Below are 21962 nucleotides of genomic sequence, written 5' to 3' on the forward strand. Positions count from 1 at the left end.
AATGGTTACCTCGTGGTTTGAAAATCGCTCTGCTAAAACCGGTCACCTGTTCCTGATCACTTGGTACCTTTTCCTATTCCTTGCCTCCATCCTGAGATCCGAGTGGATCCGAGTGAATCTCCTGTTCTTTCCCAGTCTCTCCAATAGCTTCTGTCTCAAGGAGGGCAGGCCATTGATGCCTCATCTACTGAAGTAGCTGGGCTAGGGTTTCTAGTCTGAGTTACTCGGGCATGAGAAGGAGAACTATGTTGGTGGAGCTTAAAGCTCAGAAAGGGCAGCTAGAGGACAAAATGTGTTAGGACAGAACAGTCTGGAGTCCCACATTATCAAGCCAGGATAAATTTAAACTATACTGATGTAAGTAATCCTCTGGGCGTAGAAACAACAGGAGTGTTCTTCAGTCTACAACATCTTATAATAAAATTAATATAATTAAAACATGTGGCACTGATCCAAGACCCTCTAATATGAGCACTTAGGTGTTTTACACATGTTCATGCAACGCCTAGAGAAACCTGGTTCTGGGAAAAATGATTTTCATTCTGCAGATAGAGAAATGGGGTCAGGGGAAGCAAGTGCCTAATTAGAAATATGTGGCTCTGCACACTGGCCATTTTATGACTTTGTGAGCCAAAGTTTGTTATAAAACCAAATGTACCCCTTAAAGGGCTGGCAAGTCCTGCCCTGGTTCTACCCAGTTCAGGGTTCCTAAAAGGCAGTTTCAGATTTCATCTTTTAAAAATATGGAGACCACAAATACCTCCTACGTTCGCAAAGTCACTTCTTGGTGCACACTGGCATGGGATCGTGTTTAATAGGGATTAACAAGCCCACGTCAAATTGCAAAGAAATACAGGAGTAGAATGGGTTTTACATCTGTACTGCCACAAAAGAAACACCGTCTTCCTGTAGGATTCTCATTGCATTTGTTTTTCCCAGTCACGGCTGTTGAAGTCACAATAATGGAGGAGGACATGGAAGGCTGCCACTTGCTCTGCACACGGCACAAGGCATCTAGGCCATACAGTCACCACAAAGTGAAGCTAAGTTCATCACAGAAGCATCCAGGCCCCCTCCCTTCTGCCTGGTGCTCCCTTTCTTTTTATCTCTACATCACATCTTATTTTCAGGAAGAATTACTGAAAAATCGTGTTTCTGCAGGAGTGAAAGGTCTGCCAATCTGAGCATCTTCCTACGCTCTTGCTTTTCCTAAACAGCACCAGGGAAGATAAGATATAAAAATCTATATTAAATGAAGGAAAGGGAGTCCAGCGAGGCCAAGAAGGAAATAAGCATACAAAGTAGCAAATGTGGAAGGAGAATGAAAAGTTCTGCAGTAGTGACAGACCCTGCCACCTACCCCAGGGACATTCATGGAAAACATCCTTGAGGGCCACCATGGGGTTACAAAAAGCAGGCCCCATGGGCCCCTTGTCTTATCCCAGTCCAAGGATCGAAGGTTTAAGGTAGGAAGTGCTGGGTAGATACCCAACATCAGGGACAGTCTGTGAACCAGATGACTCCTGGGGTGCTATTCACCAACTTACTAACTTACCAGGTTAGTTAGCTTTTCCACCCACCCCCTGGAAACACCACTGAGGGCAACGGGAGACACGATAAACATTTGATTGATGACCACTATTCCTGTTACTGAATGGATTTCCCCTAAAGTAACCTTTAAATTCATTAGATTTTAGTTTTTATGTATACTATTTCTATTTGATTAATAGAAGCACTATTATACTAATTTGTTTATTTATATTTAAACATTATTTCTGTTAAGACTAAAACTATTTACATTTCTACTCTCAACCCAAAGTACTTCTGAATTTATGACAATATTTTTATTACAGCATTCTGGGGTGGAAGGTGGAGTTAGTCTCCCTTCTTTGCTACAGATCTGTTAACGATGACTTCTTTGAGCCTAGGGATGCGCCTGGAACTTGAATCATGACCTGTCAATCCTTCCCTTCCAAAAGGCAAATCCCATTTCTTGGAGACTTCCTTCATTCTCTGGTTTTTTTTTTTTTCCCTCTCTTTTGAATCCCATTATGGGGGGCATGGAGTAACTCTAAGAGTCAATATCAGTTCGTCAAGTTAGTTACCTTTTGGTTTTGTTCGATAAACAGAGTCGTAAGAAAGGTGCACAGCCCTGGCACCAAGCAGCCTTGGGCGATAAATCCAAGTTTTAATTCTGCAAAGCAGATGATATTGTCTCCGGCACTCCAGTTCCAGTTGGGGATTCTTGACAGGAAAACCTGTTGCGTGGTAGAAACCAAGTCAGGCATTGAGAATGCAGACAACACAAGAACCCCCTCTTCCAGGCAGACACTTTAATTCATTTACTCTTCACTTCTGGGTAGTACCAATGCATGTCAGCATTTGAGAATGGTCAGCCAGCCTCCGGTGCATCACTTTTGAAACAAACGAACAAAGCTGGAGTTGTAAAAATCAAGTCTAATGGCTGAACTCTCTAATTTTGTCCCTATTTCCTGTCCCTAAAGGATCCGCCATCTTAAAGTGACTCCACACTTCATCTCTTGCTGAATTTTTTTTTTTTTTACTTGTAGATCCATGAAGAGGTTTAAAGATGAAACAACCAAATGTATGAACTGCCATGGTACCTTGTTTTGGGACTGAAGCATCTGAATGATGACTCTGGTCTGTGGATAATAGTTCTTGATCGAGAGCACCCTATTAAAAAAAAAAACCAAAAAACCATAGATATGCTCAATAGCCAAGTGTCTTATTGGCTCTGAAATATAATCCAATTCAGAGTTGAATTTATCTGTCAAGATGTGTGGCGGGAACGCAGCACATTACAAAACTGTTAGCTTTTTTTTTCTCCAGTCTATCTAGTAGACAGGTTTCTTAATTTGTTTGTTTTTATTTTGTGTATATTGTGTTCCGATCAAACATAGTATGTGTTCCGCAAGGCCAGAAGAAGGTGTCAGAGTCCCCGGAGTTTTGGGAACTGAACCTGAGTCTCGTGAAGGAGCAGGGAATGCTCTTAACTGCTGAGCCACCCCCTACCCCACTGCATTGTCTTCTGAAAAGCATTTTATGATATCATGCACAGAAAAGCAAACGGCTTAACCAAACAACGGAATCAATGGAAAGAAAACTGGAATCCACCGACAAGGAAGAAATAAATAGTTTCATATGCCTTAGTTTGAAGTGGCTAATGGGATGTCTTATCCAGTTTCCTCAGTCAATAGGTTAAGAGCCTAAAATACATCTCCTGTCCTGTGGCGTGTGTGGTGTAACTCCTCAGCTGTTTCTTACCCCGTACGGAGTCATCTTTAACTGCACATACTGGTTTCGCTCTAGGAGCAGAGCCACCAAAATCACCCTTTGAGCTGCTGTCACCACAAGAAAAGTTCCTGCTCACAGAATACAAAATAGGTAAAGCCAAGGTCGCACTCGACCAGCACAATCTTTCCCTAGACCTACCAAAGAGAAACTCCAGTAAATAAAGAATTCGGGTAGGATTCGCCGACGCCATCTTTGTCTTTCAACTGAAGAGGGTCTGACTAAAACAGTACTATCTAAATACTGTCAGGGAATGTAGCTCCGTTGGGAGAGCCCTGGACTTGAGCCTTACCACAATAAAGGGGAGCAGAGAGTGTTGGTATGTTTGCTTTTAAATGCGTATAGCTCTTATCTATAAGAAGCATCAGGGGAAAACAGGGAGAATGCCATGAGCAATTGGGATGCTCTTGCTTTCACTGCCCCTCGCATTCTTTGTTTTGGGGCGCATGGGGGTGGGGAACAGGCAGCAATCTGGCATGTGCTGAATCTGCCGAGCTGGAAATATCATCTCCCCTCATTTAGTCCTTGGTGTTTAGAGGGAAACCCTGTCGTCAGAGTCTCCAAAACGAGCAAGCAAAGCAGAGCGAGGCCAGCTTCCTACCTCATGATGTTCGAGTTATCCTCGTCGTGCAAGTCACTGCAGAATGGGTTGGCTAGGATCAGGCAGGCTTCTGCGTTCTCCACCTATTCTTCAGATTAAACAGCAGCCGTCAGGTTAATTACAGGGGGAATACTCCAGGGTTCCCTTCTGGGGCCTCTCTACGGTTGCATCAAACCGCCCGCCATGCAAAAGAGCACTGGCAGGAAGGGGTTAGGAACCAAACATCTCCATATCAAGACCACAGTCCTGCAAGTGCTCCGAGGGCTGGGGCTGATGGACCCCAGGGCACCGGCACTCACTCTTAGAGAAATGGACAGTTGCCTTGCAAGGGGTGAAGTTTAAAGTGGCACTTTCCTCTACTGGACATCTCCATTACGTCATGCCTGCTGATGAGCGATACGACCTTTGTCAGCAACTGCCAGGACACTCCTCCATCCACCGTAAGGACAACAATGGCAGAACTGGGAATGTACCTGTCTATAGTGAAGAGGCATACAGCATCTGGGTTCTGAATCTTTTTTTTTTTTTTTTTTTTCTGGAGCTGAGGACTGAACCCAGGGCCTTGCGCTTGCTAGGCAAGTGCTCTACCACTGAGCTAAATCCCCAACCCCTGACAGTCTTTTTTTAAAATATATATTTATTTACTTTATTTATATAAGAACACTGCGGCTGTCTTCAGACACACCAGAAGAGGGCATCGGATCTCATTATAGATGGTTGTGAGCCACCATGTGGTTGTTGGGAATTGAACTCGGGACCTCTGGAAGAGCAGTCAGTGCTCTAAACCACTGAGCCATCTCTCCAGACCTTGGTTCTGAACCTTAAAGTGCAAGGAAATTATTGGAATAATTGCCATAATATCAAATTATAAGCAGAGAGAGATCGTGCCCAGCTTTGTCATTTTTCTGCTTATTCTTCACATCAGCTCTGTAGACCAGCGGTTCTCAGCCTCCCTGATGCTGTGACCCTATCCTATAGTTCCTCCTGTCGTGGTGACCTCCACCCATAAAGTTATTTTCATTGCTAGTTCATAGCTGTAATTTTGCTACCCTGTGAATGGTGTCATGAATTATCTGTGTTTTCCCCATGGTCTTCGGTGATCCCTGTAAAAAGGTCCTTAGACCCCCCCCAAAAAAGGGGACGCAAGCCCCCGGTTGAGAACCGTCGCTGTAGTGCTTTGCTTTGAACTGGATTATTCAGGTTAGTTACTTAGAAACCAGGAAGCCAGTTTTGGTCGAACATCAAACATTACTAGTCGCTTGGCCCTCGTTCATTTTTCATAGCCTTGGCCTTGATGTGATTTCTGCTGTCTTCATGTTTATCTTATCAACAGAAAACCGATATTTAAGGAGGGAATTCGAGCCAGTGGGCCTATGGTAAAGGCCATATTTAGCTACTCAGGCTGCTGGGGGGAGGGTGGGGAGTCATCCGCAGAAAAGTCTTACCGAGCTGTGAGCCTTGCAAGCTACTGGTCTAGCAAACTATGCCCATGGATGTAATGTACGAATGCTATGAGTGATTAGATTTAAGGCTTGGGAATAGAAAGAAATGCATGCCTGGTACTGTGAACCCAATCCCGTGGTTGGAAGCTCGTAGGCACTCGGGAAGAATCTGCTACTTTTGCTAAATGGACAGACTATCAAGTCACCTTCTAAAGGCATTATTTCTATGCCCATAGTTAAGTGCAGCTTCTCATCTTTATGTGGTGGATGGCAATCAAAACAGACACAAACAACTGATCATAGCGTCTGTCGGATTACTAGCCACCAAGTGGACATCTGTATCCCATCCTTTCACTCCAAGCTTCAGGGAACATAGCTGAGGTGTGTAGGGGAAAGATTCTTAGAACCAAAGGTTGAGGAGTTCTGGGACTATGGGAGTTATTTCAATAATTTCCTTGTACCTTAAGATTCAGAACCCAGATGCTGTATGACTCTTCACTATAGACAGGTACAGTCCCAGTTCTGCCATTGTTGTCCTTACGGTGGATGGAGGAGTGTCCTGGCAGTTGCTGACGAAGGTCGTACCACTTATCAGCAGGCATGACGTAATGGAGATGTACAGAAAGTAGCTTCTGGACATGACAAGGCTGTTGCCCCTGTGGACTCATGGTAACCTTTCTTGCTCGCATAAGACCTACCCAAGATGAGCATGGATTGTGGAGGAGCATGTAAGCCAACAGCTGAGAAGCGTTTGTCAGTTAATGGCTACTAGGGGAGGGAGTCAGTTTTTCTTAGGGGTGTGGTTCCTGGAGGTTGACCCTACTCCAGTCAGGGGTTTCATGCCCATATGTATTTGGGAAGCACTAGTTGGATTTGAGGGAGATAGAGAGTCAGACAGATATGAGAGAGAGAGAGAGAGAGAGAGAGAGAGAGAGAGAGAGAGAGAGAGTTAGACCTTACTGCAACTCTCTTCAGATCCTCGAACTTCAGCGCGGTGCCACATACAAAGGTGGTGCAGGATGTGTGGCACTTGAGCAAGGTTTCTAGTTCCACGGAAGGAGGAGCCCTGGACAAAACAGTTCAGTGGTAAAGGCGGAAACCCGGACGTAGGCCTCGCTTGGCAGTCGTTCGCCGACTCAGTACATTCTAAAGCCCCGGGTCCATCAGGAGACGTCTGTGTTCGGTTACGAGCCCATGTGGGTAGAGGAGGTAGACACAGCCAACCCAGTCAATCCACAGATGGGTGTGTAGATCAGGCCTGAGCAATCACAGTGACACAGAACCCAAGCCCACGAAAGAAACAATGCCATGCAAAAATGAATCTCTCAATAGCGAGATCAAGTCCCTTGCTCCGATACAGCATTGTGGGGCTGGAGAGATGGCACAGTAGTTAAGAGCACCAACTTGCCCTCCGTGAAGACCTGATTTGGGTTCTATGACCTACATAAGTGGCTCACGACAATCTGCAAATCCCAGCCCCAGGGGAGCCAATACCGCACTCTGGCTTCCCCAGGCACACCAACACTCAAGGGTACCTATCCATACACACACACACACACACACACACACACACACACACACACACACACGTAAATAAAATTATTTTTTAAAAAAGATTAGGACAGGGGAGTTGGGGATTTAGCTCAGTGGTAGAGCCCTTGCCTAGGAAGCGCAAGGCCCTGGCTTCGGTCCCCAGCTCCGAAAAAAAGAACCAAAAAAAAAAAAAAAAAAAAAGTGAAAAAAAAAAGATTAGGACATAAATTAACGAAATTGAAACAAAAAAGCTGCAAACAATCTATGAAATGAAGGGTTGGGCTTGTTTTTAAAAAGATAAGCCAAATCAACAAGCCATTAGCCAAAATATCTAAAACAAAGAAAAGATCAAATTAATAAAACAGGAATTAGGAGAAAATACAACCGAGATGCCAAGGAAATTTAGGATTTCATCACTTTAAAATACATATTCCACTAAACTGGAAAGTTTAAAAGAAATGCATAAATTCTAAATTGATATGACCTACTAAAATTGAGAGGTCCAAAAACCTTGGAAATGAAAATTTTTAATTTCCTGGGAATCATACTTTATTCCTCAGAAGGAGCCACTTTAGTCAGTAATGGCCCTGGGTCATTGATCATTGATGGCCATGACTCAGGGACGATCAGTCTGGAGCTGAGTCAGCTCCTGGACACCAAGCTGGAGGAAATAACCAGGTCAGAACAGAGCTGTTTTCTGAAATTCTTCAAGGTCTCAGTAATTGCAATGAAACTAACATAAAATGTTACATCAAAATTGTACTCATATCACTGCTTTGCCCCTACCAATTGCATTGATAAATTTCACTAATAAAGTGAAAGTCAAGGTGAAATGAACAACATAAACAAAAAATGAGACTGAATCATTAATTTTAAATCCCTTAGTTAAAAATGGGGGGGGGCAGGATGAATTAAAGTTGACTACAACACTCAATTACACTTTGAGTGTAAGGGCTGGAGCGGTGGCTCAGCGGCTAAGAGCACTGACTGCTCTTCCTGAGGTCCTGAGTTCAAATCCCAGCAACCACATGGTGGCTCACAACCATCCATAATGAGGTCTGATGTCCTCTTCTGGTGTGTCTGAAGATAGCTACAGTGTACTTAATAAATTAATAAATCTTTTAAAAAAAGAAAGAAGAGTATAAATCTAACCCTTCAAGAATTATTCCAAGAAATAGAAAATTGATTTCCAAATTTCTTTTTATGAAGCCAGTGTTACACTGACAGCAAAATCACAGAAGGATACAACAATGAAATCTATTTCCTGGAGATATGAGAATCAAAATTTCTTCATAAAGTGCTTGCAAACAGAATTTAAGAATACATCAAAGGAGATCATGCACCATTCAACATGTGGGAGTTGATAAGATTAATTCAGTACATCAATTGACTCAATTACAGAAATCATAAAATTGGACAAAACCCAATATCCTTTCATGATAGAAATCCTGGGGAGATTTTGGATGAGGCCACCTCTATATGATAAAGGCTAGACCCAACCGTCCTACAGTCAGTGTGATGGTTTGTATTCACTTAGGTCACTATCTGGAGGTGTGGCCTGTTGGAATAGGTGTGGCCTTGTTGGAGTAGGTGTGGCCTTATTGGAGGAAGTGTGTCACTGTGGGCGTGGGCTTTAAGACCCTCCTCCTGACTACCTGGAAGTTAGTTTTCTCCTAGCTGCCTTCCGAACAAGATGTGGAACTGTCGGGGTTGGGGATTTAGCTCAGTGGTAGAGGCCTGGGTTCGGTCCCCAGCTCCGAAAAAAAAAAGAAAAAAAAAAAAAAAGATGTGGAACTGTCAGCTCCTCTTGCATCATATTTGCCTGGGTGCTGCCATGCTCCAGACTTGATGACACTGGACTGAACCTCTGAACCTGTAAAGCCAGTCCCAATCGAATGGTGTCCAGTATAAGAGTTGAGTTGGTCATGGAATCTGTTCATAGCAGTAAAACCCTAACTAAGGCAGTCAGCATCACGCTAATTAAAGAGGTGTCCAGAGCTTTACCGTTCAAGCAGGCGTGAATGCACACTCTTCCCATTCCTATCTGAAGTCTTCCTAGAGCAGTAAGCGAGGAGAGGAGGAGAGGAAGTGAAGAGAATACAAACAGGAAAAGAGGTCAAAGAATCCTGTGTGCAGATGATATAACACATGTAAAAGATCTTGGACCCCACCGAAAAACAAAAAACAAAAACACCTAGAACTGATGAACTTTTTAAGCAGTGTGGCAGGACAGAGGACTCACATAAAAAAAAAAAAAGACCCCATAAGTCTCCATGACAGATATACTAAAAAATAAATCAGAGAAACAACCCATTTCAAAATAGCCTCAAAAGGAATCAAAACAAAAACAACAAAGTAACAACAACAATAACAAAACAAACAAACAAATAGAAACCGAACCAACAAACAAGGTTGGAATATCCCATATTTCCCAGGCCTGGTGTGGTAGTGCATAACTTTAATCTTAGCATTTGGGAAACAAAGGCAGGTATATCTCTGTGAGTTCAAGGCCAGCCTGGAGTATATAGTAAATTCCCGGACAGCCAGGGCTACACAGAGACACCTTGTCTCGATAAACCAACCAACCAACCAATCAAACAACAAACAAACAAATAAAGAGAATAGCTATCCCACCGACAGCAATTTACCAATTCAATATAATCTAGTTCAGAATTCCAGCTTCAGTCACAGGAGGGAAAAAAAGAAATCTTACTTGCTAGGCAAGCGCTCTACCACTGAGCTAAATCCCCAACCCCGGAATCTTAGATTTCTTATGGAAACACAAAAGACTCTGGATAGCCAAGGCATCTGTGAACAAAAATAACAATGTCAGAAGTTCCACTACGCCTGGTTTCAAGTTACACGATCGATCGAGCTACGGTGATAAAACACTGACGTACCAGTGTAAACTACCTCTCATTGAGTCGTAGAAGGGTCCCACAGACTTCCAAAACTATACAGGCTAAGACCATTGTCCGCGGTCGCCCTCCAGAACCTGGAGGTAAGATCCTATTGCTGAAGTCACCACATGCTTGAGTCAGAAAACATGGAGAAGTCAAGCTCATGCTGACCTGGAAGCTTCATCCCTACTAGCTAGCTTCCCTAGTACCTAGTGTCAAATAACGGAGTCACTTAAATAATGCAAGTAGATATGCAGAAAAGCATCTGGAAAGATAGATTCTAAAATATATGCACTGTTGGGCCTGGATGTGAAGTTACTTTTCTTTTTCTACACTTGATCATCTTACTGGAGTAAGAAGTGATTGTATTTTGTTTACTACTGTTTCCTAACACACACACACACACACACACACACACACACACACACACACACACACATAATAAGTGTAATCCCTGTCCATTGAAAATGTACTTATTTCAATAATCTCCGTGATTGGCTTCGTGTGGTCGCAATCACAGTTGTTTCTGAGAAACAGTTCTCAAAAAGGTATTTGAAATATCTTACCAAGAAATACCTTAAGAAGAATAATCTCCGTGATTGGCTTCGTGTGGTCACAATCACAGTTGTTTCTGAGAAACAGTTCTCAAAAAGGTATTTGAAATATCTTACCAAGAAATACCTTAAGAAGAATAATCTCCGTGATTGGCTTCGTGTGGTCGCAATCACAGTTGTTTCTGAGAAACAGTTCTCAAAAAGGTATTTGAAATATCTTACCAAGAAAATGTACTTATTTCAACTATTAATTTAGACCACTGAGCAATGCTGACACACTTACTCTCCAAGGAACACGATCTCGATATTGATTTCTCCTGCCTTCCGGTGGAGAAAATTCCTTAGGAAAGCAGTCACACTGTCAATTGTGATGTTTCCACAGACCACGATGAACCTAGGCAGCAAGAATGGGAAAAGCAGATCACCCTTGGCATCTGAGGGCATGGACTCCAAGAACCCCTGGAATAACAAAATCTACAGATGTTCAATGTCCTCAATTAAAATGGCACAAGCTTGCATGTAACCTACACACACCCTCCCGGCCTGCTTGAAGGCATCTCCAGATAACTTGTAAAATGTAATTCAATGCAAATGTTATGTGGACGAGTTGTCACACCGTGTTTGTTCCTGGAATGACTGGGAAAAGTCTATACGAGTTCAGTATTTGTGTAAATTGTTTTTAAATATTTTCTATCTGAGGCTGGCTGGACCCCCCAGAATCTGAGCGATCTGACTGTATCTTCCCATCAGACTTAGAGAAGGGCAATTAGCTTAAACTTGTTTTAAATAAGTTGTGTCTATGCCTCCTTTGGATTTTCACAACACAAACACAAAGGACTCCAAAGATCGAAGGAAGCATTTGGTTTTATATATAGTTTTTTGCCGCATCAGAAAAAGTGCATGCCTCCAAACCTTATGATCTTTGCACCACACAAAGATTTCTAGAAAAGCTGCTGTTATTGTTAAAATTGTCATAATTATTTATCTCTTATGATAAATTTACTATCTCTGGTGCTTGCAAAACTCTTCATTCACACTATTTCTCTCTCTCTCTCTCTCTCTCCCCCTCCCCCCTCTTCCTCTCCTTTCTCTTATTTAAGTTATCATACGCTGATTAAATAATCATATGAACAGATCTGTGATGGCTTGACTCAAGTAGTGAGCATCCTGTTCATATGGTGCTCTTTCTAACCCTGTTCTCTTCAGTAAAGGAAGCCCCTTGGCAACGCGTTCATTCCCTCAGGTCTGTAACCACGGCAGGCAGTGTGTGTGTGTGTGTAGAGTGAGACCTGTGGTCAAAAGGGTTAAACGGTAGGAATTATACCAGAGAAGCCGCTTACTTCTTTCCCTTGACTGCTTCGTAGGGCTTGTTGTATTTCTTCCTGGTAGAAAAAAGCTCCACCATTTCTGGAATGTAGTTTGCAAATAGTATCTAAAATAAATAAGTAAAAAGACAAAATCCCTCAGGGCTCGTTCTTTTGAAAGATACTCCCCAAAATATAAGACTGCCAAGAAAAAGGCAAGGACACATACTTGTCTTACATCTAGCACTGTGGTCTTCAACCACCCTAATGCTGCGACCCTTTAATACATGTTGACCCCCGACATAAAATTATTTTTGTGGCTACTTCAAAGCTGTAATTTTGCTACTGTTATGAACCATAATATAAATATTTTGGAGGGCTGGAGAGATGACTCAGCAGTTAAGAGCACTGGCTGCTCTTCCAGGGGTCCTGAGTTCAATTCCCAACAACCATATAGTGGCTCACAACCATCTGTAATGGGATCCGATGCCCTCTTCTGGTGTGTCTGAAGACAGCTACAGTGTACTCACATACATAAAATAAATATTTAAAAAATAAATAAATATTTTGGAGATAGGGGTTTGACAAAGGGGTTTTGTTTTGTCTCACAGGTTGAGAACCACTGATTTGCCGGAAGGATACAACAGTGAACAGTGCATGCAAGAAAAAAAAAAGAGATCATGCACTTCTGAGTTCTTTAAGAGTTAGGATTTTGGGGGTTGGGGATTTAGCTCAGTGGTAGAGCACTTGCCTAGCAAGCGCAAGGCCCTGGGTTTAGTCCCCAGCTCCGAAAAAAAGAAAAAAGAAAAAAAAAGAGTTAGAATTTTGATTACAATTAACAAAATGAAGTTCGGCTTTCAAAATTATAAACGTAAATATTAGCCAACCATTCTATGAATTTGTCCCTTGATTGTAGAGGAACCCAGCAACGTGACTGCTATGACAAGGGACCACATCCAAAGACCTTCCAGGTCTATGTGATCTGGCTGGAATGCAGACATGCCGTAGATTACAGTATGATACATGCCTGCCCTTAGCACACGCCTTTAATCCCTAACAGTGAAGGTAAGGCTGGTTTGTAGAAGGAAGCAGCCACGTTTGAAGGTGTCATCTATCTGAGGGGCAGACAAAATGACGAATCAGAGAAAGATTCGACGGAATGAGTCAGAGATAGGATACGCCCAACTCTCACGAGAACGGCACAGGAAGGAGAGGCTACTTTCAAGCAGCACACGGAGAGATGTGTGGTATGTGGTGTGTCAGTGGCAGTTTTACTGGACAGTTGTCCTACTGAGAAAGCTTCCAGAGAGAACAAACTAGACACAGGTGAAGACAGAATGAGTCAGAGAACGGGAAGGAGCCGGAAGATCAGAGCGGATTGCCACAGTTAGTAGAAGGCCAAGCCAAGCAATTCAGGGAGAAGCTGAGAGAAGCCAGGCTGACTCGGTTGTCTTGGAAAATTAAGACTATACGGAGATAGATGCTTCCAGCCCTAGGCCTAGGGAGAGGTAGAACAGAGACAGAAGCACTTAGCACTCAGAAAGCAGAGTGGGCGTGGTTCGCACCTCATCCCGTCAGCTGAGAGAATAAAAGTGAAATTTACACTTGATGGTTTCTAGCTTATTTTTTATTATTACTTCACACTGCTTAGACTGTAATTTAAAAAAAAAAACAAAACAGAAAACAAAACAAAAACCTGGTAGCCGGGCATGGTGATGTACATCCCAGCAATTGGGAGGCAGAGGCAGGCAGATCTACGAATTCCAAAATGGCTAGGGATACACAGAGAACCCTTATCTGGAAAAAAGGCAAACAAACAAAGACACGAAAATCCCTCTCATATGACACTGAGGGGACTAAGGTGATGACTGACATGTCTGAAGGTAACCAGTCATGGGAAAACACTCACGGTTTTTAAGAGATCAAAATGAGAAGCAAAGTTTCCTTTGCCTTTGAAACTCTCTAGAGTCACGGGTAAACACTGACTAATCTGTCGCTTACCGGGAACTAATTGCTGGTTCCTCCTTTGAGATGTGTGATGGCACAGAAGCACATCTCAAACATTCCTCCTCTCCAGGAGAAGGTTTTGGTCTGACGGGCAAATATGGAGGAAGATGGGCTTATTTGATTAAATGTCGAATCTTTCTCCCTTCTTTCCTGGGAACTAAGCAAGTGCGTTCCAGGTTCCAGGGCGTATGATTTGGAAACTATGTGGTCTGTGCGTCTTTTCACTTTCACATGCACTGAATAAAGCAGGATTCACTATCCAATCTTTTGTTTCCTCACCATTTTAACTGAATGCTTCGTTTTGTTTTAGTACTTAAGAGATAATAAAAAAATATTCCTCACCAAACTTCCAAGGGTGAAGAAGACGATGAAAATCCGTCCCAGGGAAGTCTTGGCCACCACATCCCCAAAGCCAACAGTTGACATTGTTGCCGTCACCAGATAAATGGACTCGAAGTATGACATCGTCTGCGAGTTTCTACCATTGAGCCAGGGGTCACCAGAATTTTCTACCTGTCCAAAGAGAGATGGCAAGGGAAAGGTCTGTGAATAGAAGACAAGGGAAGAAGGCAAACAGTGCATCAATGTCCCCCGATTCAATCCGAAGGCAAGAGCAAATGACTGGGGCTGCTGAGAGAGCTCTAGGATTTCCAGTGGGGACCAGAACGCCACATTCCCACTATCTTGATTAGCATTGACCTCTGCTGGAGGCGTGGAGCATGCACCCAGATTTGGAAAACCCTACAGAGCGGGTGCTTCCTGCTGCTCTGAAGGCCCTAGAACTATATCCTGGAGCCAGCAACCGCCCTCCATTTTCAGAAGACAGGAAAAGCTAGTGTGGAAGTGAGCGCAAGCACATGACCTTGGCGTCTAAGGACCAATAAACTTTCCAAATGGATTTGAACAAGGTGATGGTACCATCTTGTGGGACAGAATCCCACACAGAATAAAAGGAGAAGCCAAGCGAAGCACAAGCACTCATGTCTTGTAGCGTCCTTACTGAGGGCAATACAACCCTGCTGCCTCACTCTTCATGGCGTCCTCACCATCGGACCATATCCTTAAATAGGAGCCAAGACAAACCTTCCTTACATGGACTTTGTCAACTATTTCACCATGACAACAAGAAAAGTGATTACATACGCACAAACTTCTGTTTGTATCCTCATACTAATACATAATTTACAGGTACATATTTATATTTAATATAGATTTATATGTAATGTATCTATTTAAACATGCAAATTTATAACACAGATTTATATTTAACTGCCTTTTGTCCCTCTTTATGGACAAAATAGCTTATGTATTTCCATTTCTATTAACAGAGACGACTAAATATTGATAATTATCTGAGGAAATTAAATTTCTGCTTTCCAGTTGAGAACAGGAATGGAGGGGGCTGGAGAGTTCAGTGGTTAGGAGCACTTGTTGCTCTTCCAGAGGCGCAGGTCACAAACACGGAGGCTCACAACTATCTTTAACTCCAGTTCCAGGGGACCTGACACCATCTTCTGCTTATGTGATGTATGCCATACATGTATGTAAAGCACTGTACATTAAAAAAGAAAGAAATCATAATAAAGTTAAATTAAATTTAAAAAATAAAGAAGTCAGAAATAAATGTAAAGGACTGGAATGCAGAGTAGAGCTAACGTCACTTCTCCAGTACTTGGTCACTTTTTATAAGTGGTGTGCCAAGCGTCAGCCATTTCCTAAATTTGCTGAGTTTATTAAGTGCAAGTCTTGAGCACTGGCAACACAGGGTGTCATGTAGCTCAGGATGACTCCAAACTCCCGACATAGGCAAGGATGACGTTGAATTTTTGCTCCTCCTGTCTCTACCTTCAAAGCACTAGGATTACAAACATGTGCCACTACACAGAGTACACCATGTATATGTATATGTGTATGTATTATGTGTGTGTGCATGTGTATGTATTAGGTGCATGTGTATCTGCATGTGTATATGCATGTGTTATGTGCATGTGTATGTGTCATGTGCATGTGTGTTATATGCATGTGTATGTTTATGTGTTAGTGTGTTATGTGTATGTATATGTGTTATGTGTATGTTATGTGTATGTGTTGTGTGTGTAAGTGTTATGTATATGTGCATGTGTATGTATATATGGTGCTGGGAATTGAACACAGAGCTTTGTGAATGCTAGGCAAGTACTCAATCAACCGACCTGACAGCCTGAGCTCTGGGTCCTCACCAGTTTTTTTTGTTTTTTGTTTTTTTTTTTATTAACTTGAGTATTTCTTATATACATTTCGAGTGTTATTCCCTTTCCCGGTTTCCGGGCAAACAACCCCCCCCTTCTTTATGGGTGCTCCCCTACCCATCCTCCCCCCATTGCCACCCTCCCCCCAACAATCTAGTTCACTGGGGGTTCAGTCTTAGCAGGACCCAGGGCTTCCCCTTCCACTGGTGCTCTTACTAGGATATTCACTGCTACCTATGAGGTCAGAGTCCAGGGTCAGTCCATGTATAGTCTTTAGGTAGTGGCTTAGTCCCTGGAAGCTCTGGTTGCTTGACATTGTTGTATATATGGGGTCTCGAGCCCCTTCAAGCTCTTCCAGTTCTTTCTCTGATTCCTTCAACGGGGGTCCTATTCTCAGTTCAGTGGTTTGCTGCTGGCATTCGCCTCTGTGTTTGCTGTATTCTGGCTGTCTCTCTCAGGAGCGATCTACATCCGGCTCCTGTTGGCCTCCACTTCTTTGCCTCATCCATCTTGTCTAATTGGATGGCTGCATAACTATGGGCCACATGTGGGGCAGGCTCTGAATGGGTGTTCCTTCTGTGTTTGTTTTAATCTTTGCCTCTCTATTCCCTGCCAAGGGTATTCTTGTTCCCCTTTTAAAGGAGTGAGGCATTCACATTTTGATCATCCGTCTTGAGTTTCATTTGGTCTGGGCATCTAGGGTAATTCAAGCATTTGGGCTAATAGCCACTTATCAATGAGTGCATACCATGTGTGTTTTTCTGTGATTGGGTTACCTCACTCAGGATGATATTTTCCAGTTCCAACCATTTACCTACGAATTTCATAAAGTCATTGTTTTTGATAGCTGAGTAATATTCCATTGTGTAGATGTACCACATTTTCTGTATCCATTCCTCTGTTGAAGGGCATCTGGGTTCTTTCCAGCTTCTGGCTATTATAAATAAGGCTGTGATGAACATAGTGGAGCATGTGTCTTTTTTATATGTTGGGGCATCTTTTGGGTATATGCCCAAGAGAGGTATAGCTGTATCCTCAGGCAGATCAATGTCCAATTTTCTGAGGAACCTCAAGACTGATTTCCAGAATGGTTGTACCAGTCTGCAATCCCACCAACAATGGAGGAGTGTTCCTCTTTCTCCGCATCCTCGCCAGCATTTGCTGTCACCTGAGTTTTTGATCTTAGCCATTCTCACTGGTGTGAGGTGAAATCTCAGTGTTGTTTTGATGTGCATTTCCCTTATGACTAAAGATGTTGAACATTTCTTTAAGTGTTTCTCAGCCATTTGGCATTCCGCAGCTGTGAATTCTTTGTTTAGCTCTGAACCCCATTTTTTAATAGGGTTATTTGTCTCCCTGCGGTCTAACTTCTTGAGTTCTTTGTATATTTTGGATATAAGGCCTCTATCTGTTGTAGGATTGGTAAAGATCTTTTCCCAATCTGTTGGTTGCCGTTTTGTCCTAACCACAGTGTCCTTTGCCTTACAGAAGCTTTGCAGTTTTATGAGATCCCATTTGTCGATTCTTGATCTTAGAGCATAAGCCATTGGTATTTTGTTCAGGAAATTTTTTCCAGTGCCCATGTGTTCCAGATGCTGCCCTAGTTTTTCTTCTATTAGTTTGAGTGTGTCTGGTTTGATGTGGACGTCCTTGATCCACTTGGATGTAAGCTTTGTACAAGGTGATAAGCATGGATCGATCTGCATTCTTCTACATGTTGACCTCCAGTTGAACCAGCACCATTTGCTGAAAATGCGATCTTTTTTCCATTTGATGGTTTTGGCTCCTTTGTCAAAAATCAAGTGCCCATAGGTGTGTGGGTTCATTTCTGAGTCTTCAATTCTGTTCCATTGGTCTATCTGTCTGTCTCTGTACCAATACCATGCAGTTTGTATCACTATTGCTCTGTAATACTGCTTGAGTTCAGGGATAGTGATTCCCCCTGAAGTCCTTTTATTGTTGAGGATAGTTTTAGCTATCCTGGGTTTTTTGTTATTCCAGATAAATTTGCAAATTGTTCTGTCTAACTCTTTGAAGAATTGGATTGGTATTTTGATGGGGATTGCATTGAATCTGTAGATCGCTTTTGGTAAAATGGCCATTTTTACTATATTAATCCTGCCAATCCATGAGCATGGGAGATCTTTCCATCTTCTGAGGTCTTCTTCAATTTCTTTCTTCAGAGTCTTGAAGTTCTTATTGTACAAATCTTTTACTTGCTTGGATAAAGTCACACCGAGGTACTTTATATTATTTGGGTCTATTATGAAGGGTGTCGTTTCCCTAATTTCTTTCTCGGCTTATTTCTCTTTTGTGTAGAGGAAGGCTACTGATTTCTTTGAGTTAATTTTATACCCAGCCACTTTGCTGAAGTTGTTTATCAGCTTTAGTAGTTCTCTGGTGGAACTTTTGGGATCATTTAAATATACTACCATATCATCTGCAAATAGTGATATTTTGACTTCTTCTTTTCCGATCTGTATCCCCTTGACCTCCTTTTGTTGTCTGATTGCTCTGGCTAGAACTTCAATAACTATATTGAATAAGTAGGGAGAGAGTGGGCAGCCTTGTCTAGTCCCTGATTTTAGTGGGATTGCTTCAAGTTTCTCTCCATTTAGTTTAATGTTAGCAACTTGTTTGCTGTATATGGCTTTTACTATGTTTAGGTATGGGCCTTGAATTCCTACTCTTTCCAGGACTTTTATCATGAAGGGGTGTTGAATTTTGTCAAATGCTTTCTCAGCATATAATGAAATGATCATGTGGTTTTGTTCTTTCAGTTTGTTTATATAATGGATCACGTTGATGGTTTTCCGTATATTAAACCATCCCTGCATGCCTGGGATGAAGCCTACTTGATCATGGTGGATGATTGTTTTGATGTGCTCTTGGATTCGGTTTGCCAGAATTTTATTGAGTATTTTTGCGTCAATATTCATAAGGGAAATTGGTCTGAAGTTCTCTTTCTTTGTTGTGTCTTTGTGTGGCTTAGGTATAAGAGTAATTGTGGCTTCATAGAAGGAATTCGGTAGTGCTCCATCTGTTTCTATTTTGTGGAATAGTTTGGATAATATTTGTATGAGGTCTTCTATGAAGGTCTGATAGAATTCTGCACTAAACCCGTCTGGACCTGGGCTCTTTCTGGTTGGGAGACCTTCAATGACTGCGTCTATTTCTTTAGGAGTTATGGGATTGTTTAACTGGTTTATCTGTTCCTGATTTAACTTCGGTACCTGGTATCTGTCTAGGAAATTGTCCATTTCCTGCAGATTTTCAAGTTTTGTTGAATATAGGCTTTTATAGTAAGATCTGATGATTTTTTGAATTTCTTCTGAATCTGTAGTTATGTCTCCCTTTTCATTTCTGATTTTGTTAATTTGGACACACTCTCTGTGTCCTCTCGTTAGTCTGGCTAAGGGTTTAATCTATCTTGTTGATTTTCTCAAAGAACCAACTTTTGGTTCTGTTGATTCTTTCTATGGTCCTTTTTGTTTCTACTTGGTTGATTTCAGCTCTGAGTTTGATTATTTCCTGCCTTCTACTCCTCCTGGGTGTATTTGCTTCTTTTTGTTCTAGAGCTTTTAGGTGTGCTGTCAAGCTGCTGACATATGCTCTTTCCTGTTTCTTTCTGCAGGCACTCAGCGCTATGAGTTTTCCTCTTAGCACGGCTTTCATTGTGTCCCATAAGTTTGGGTATGTTGTACCTTCATTTTCATTAAATTCTAAAAAGTCTTTAATTTCTTTCTTTATTTCTTCCTTGACCAGGTTATCATTGAGTGGAGCATTGTTCAATTTCCACATATATGTGGGCATTCTTCCCTTATTGTTATTAAAGACCAGTTTTAGGCCGTGGTGGTCTGATAGCACACATGGGATTATTTCTATCTTTCTGTACCTGTTGAGGCCCGTTTTTTGACCAATTATATGGTCAGTTTTGGAGAAAGTACCATGAGGAGCTGAGAATAAGGTATATCCTTTTGCTTTAGGATAGAATGTTCTATAAATATCTGTTAAGTCCATTTGGCTCATGACTTCTCTTAGTCTGTCTATGTCTCTGTTTAATTTCTGTTTCCATGATCTGTCCATTGATGAGAGTGGGGTGTTGAAATCTCCTACTATTATTGTGTGAGGTGCAATGTGTGCTTTGAGCTTTAGTAAGGTTTCTTTTACGTATGTAGGTGCCCTTGTATTTGGGGCATAGATATTTAGGATTGAGAGTTCATCTTGGTGGATTTTTCCTTTGATGAATATGAAGTGTCCTTCCTTATCTTTTTTGATGACTTTTAGTTGAAAATTGATTTTATCTGATATTAGAATGGCTACTCCAGCTTGCTTCTTCCGACCATTTGCTTGGAAAGTTGTTTTCCAACCTTTCACTCTGAGGTAGTGTCTGTCTTTGTCTCTGAGGTGTGTTTCCTGTAGGCAGCAGAATGCAGGGTCCTCGTTGCATATCCAGTTTGTTAATCTATGTCTTTTTATTGGGGAGTTGAGGCCATTGATGTTGAGAGATATTAAGGAATAGTGATTATTGCTTCCTGTTATATTCATATTTGGATATGAGGTTATGTTTGTGTGCTTTTCTTCTCTTTGTTTTGTTGCCAAGACGATTAGTTTCTTGCTTCTTATAGGGTATAGCTTGCCTCCTTATGTTGGACTTTACCATTTATTATCCTTTGTAGTGCTGGATTTGTAGAAAGATATTGTGTAAATTTGGTTTTGTCATGGAATATCTTGGTTTCTCCATCTATGTTAATTGAGAGTTTTGCAGGATACAGTAACCTGGGCTGGCATTTGTGTTCTCTTAGGGTCTGTATGACATCAGTCCAGGATCTTCTGGCCTTCATAGTTTCTGGTGAAAAGTCTGGTGTGATTCTGATAGGTCTGCCTTTATATGTTACTGGACCTTTTTCCCTTACTGCTTTTAATATTCTTTCTTTATTTTGTGCGTTTGGTGTTTTGACTATTATGTGACAGGAGGTGTTTCTTTTCTGGTCCAATCTATTTGGAGTTCTGTAGGCTTCTGGTATGCCTATGGGTATCTCTTTTTTTAGGTTAGGAAAGTTTTCTTCTATGATTTTGTTGAAGATATTTACTGGTCCTTTGAGCTGGGAGTCTTCACTCTCTTCTATACCTATTATCCTTAGGTTTGATCTTCTCATTGAGTCCTGGATTTCCTGTATGTTTTGGACCAGTAGCTTTTTCCGTTTTACATTATCTTTGACGGTTGAGTCAATGATTTCTATGGAATCTTCTGCTCCTGAGATTCTCTCTTCCATCTCTTGTATTCTGTTGGTGAAGCTTGTATCTACAGCTCCTTGTCTCTTCTTTTGGTTTTCTATATCCAGGGTTGTTTCCATGTGTTCTTTCTTGATTGCTTCTATTTCCATTTTTAATTCCTTCAACTGTTTGATTGTGTTTTCCTGGAATTCTTTCTTGGATTTTTGCGATTCCTCTCTGTAGGCTTCTACTTGTTTATTTATGTTTTCCTGTGTTTCCCTAAGGGAGTTCTTTACGTCTTTCTTGAAGTCCTCCAGCATCATGATCAAATATGATTTTGAAACTAGATCTTGCTTTTCTGGTGTGTTTGGATATTCCATGTTTGCTTTGGTGGGAGAATTGGGCTCCGATGATGCCATGTAGTCTTGGTTTCTGTTGCTTGGGTTCCTGCGCTTGCCTCTCGCCATCAGATTATCTCTAGTGTTACTTTGTTCTGCTATTTCTGACAGTGGCTAGACTGTCCTGTAAGCCTGTGTGTCAGGAGTGCTGTAGACCTGTTTTCCTGTTTTCTTTCAGCCAGTCATGGGGACAGAGTGTTCTGCTTTCGGGCGTGTAGTTTTTCCTATCTACAGGTCTTCAGCTGTTCCTGTGGGCCTGTGTCTGGAGTTCACCAGGCAGGTCACTTGCAGCAGAAAAGTTGGTCTTACCTGTGGTTCCGAGGCTCAAGTTTGCTCGTGGGGTGTTGCCTACGAGCTCTTTGAGGCAGCAGCAACCAGGAAGATCTGCGCTGCCCTTTCTGGAAGCTTCCGTGCACCAGGGTTCCAGATGGCGTTTGGTGTTTTCCTCTGGCGTCAGAGATGTGTG

At 42.0% G+C, this 21962-nt stretch overlaps 1 protein-coding gene across 10 annotated transcripts in view; it reads right to left on the reverse strand.

Moving 5' to 3' along the window:
* The window catches only part of Kcnu1 (potassium calcium-activated channel subfamily U member 1), an 87525-nt gene that overhangs the window by 41658 nt on the left and 23905 nt on the right, over positions 1–21962 (reverse strand). For 8 of the 10 annotated variants that reach the window (XR_005494752.2, XR_005494753.2, XR_005494755.2 and 5 more), the window contains exons 8-14: positions 13996–14196; positions 11683–11774; positions 10626–10736; positions 6316–6421; positions 3914–3996; positions 2625–2694; positions 2106–2258 (exon numbers count right to left, since the gene is read on the reverse strand). Coding sequence is in view for 7 of the 10 variants with exons in the window: in XM_063275979.1 (XP_063132049.1) it covers positions 2106–2258; positions 2625–2694; positions 3914–3996; positions 6316–6421; positions 10626–10736; positions 11683–11774; positions 13996–14196 (816 nt within the window). In the remaining 3 variants the exon portion in view is untranslated. Of the gene's footprint in view, positions 1–2105; positions 2259–2624; positions 2695–3913; positions 4002–6315; positions 6422–10625; positions 10737–11682; positions 11775–13995; positions 14197–21962 lie in introns of those variants that run through there. The other 2 variants (XM_063275978.1, XM_063275982.1) reach the window with 2 other exon arrangements.

This window comes from Rattus norvegicus, chromosome 16, assembly GCF_036323735.1.
Source record: "Rattus norvegicus strain BN/NHsdMcwi chromosome 16, GRCr8, whole genome shotgun sequence".
NCBI classification, from domain to species: Eukaryota; Metazoa; Chordata; class Mammalia; order Rodentia; family Muridae; genus Rattus; species Rattus norvegicus.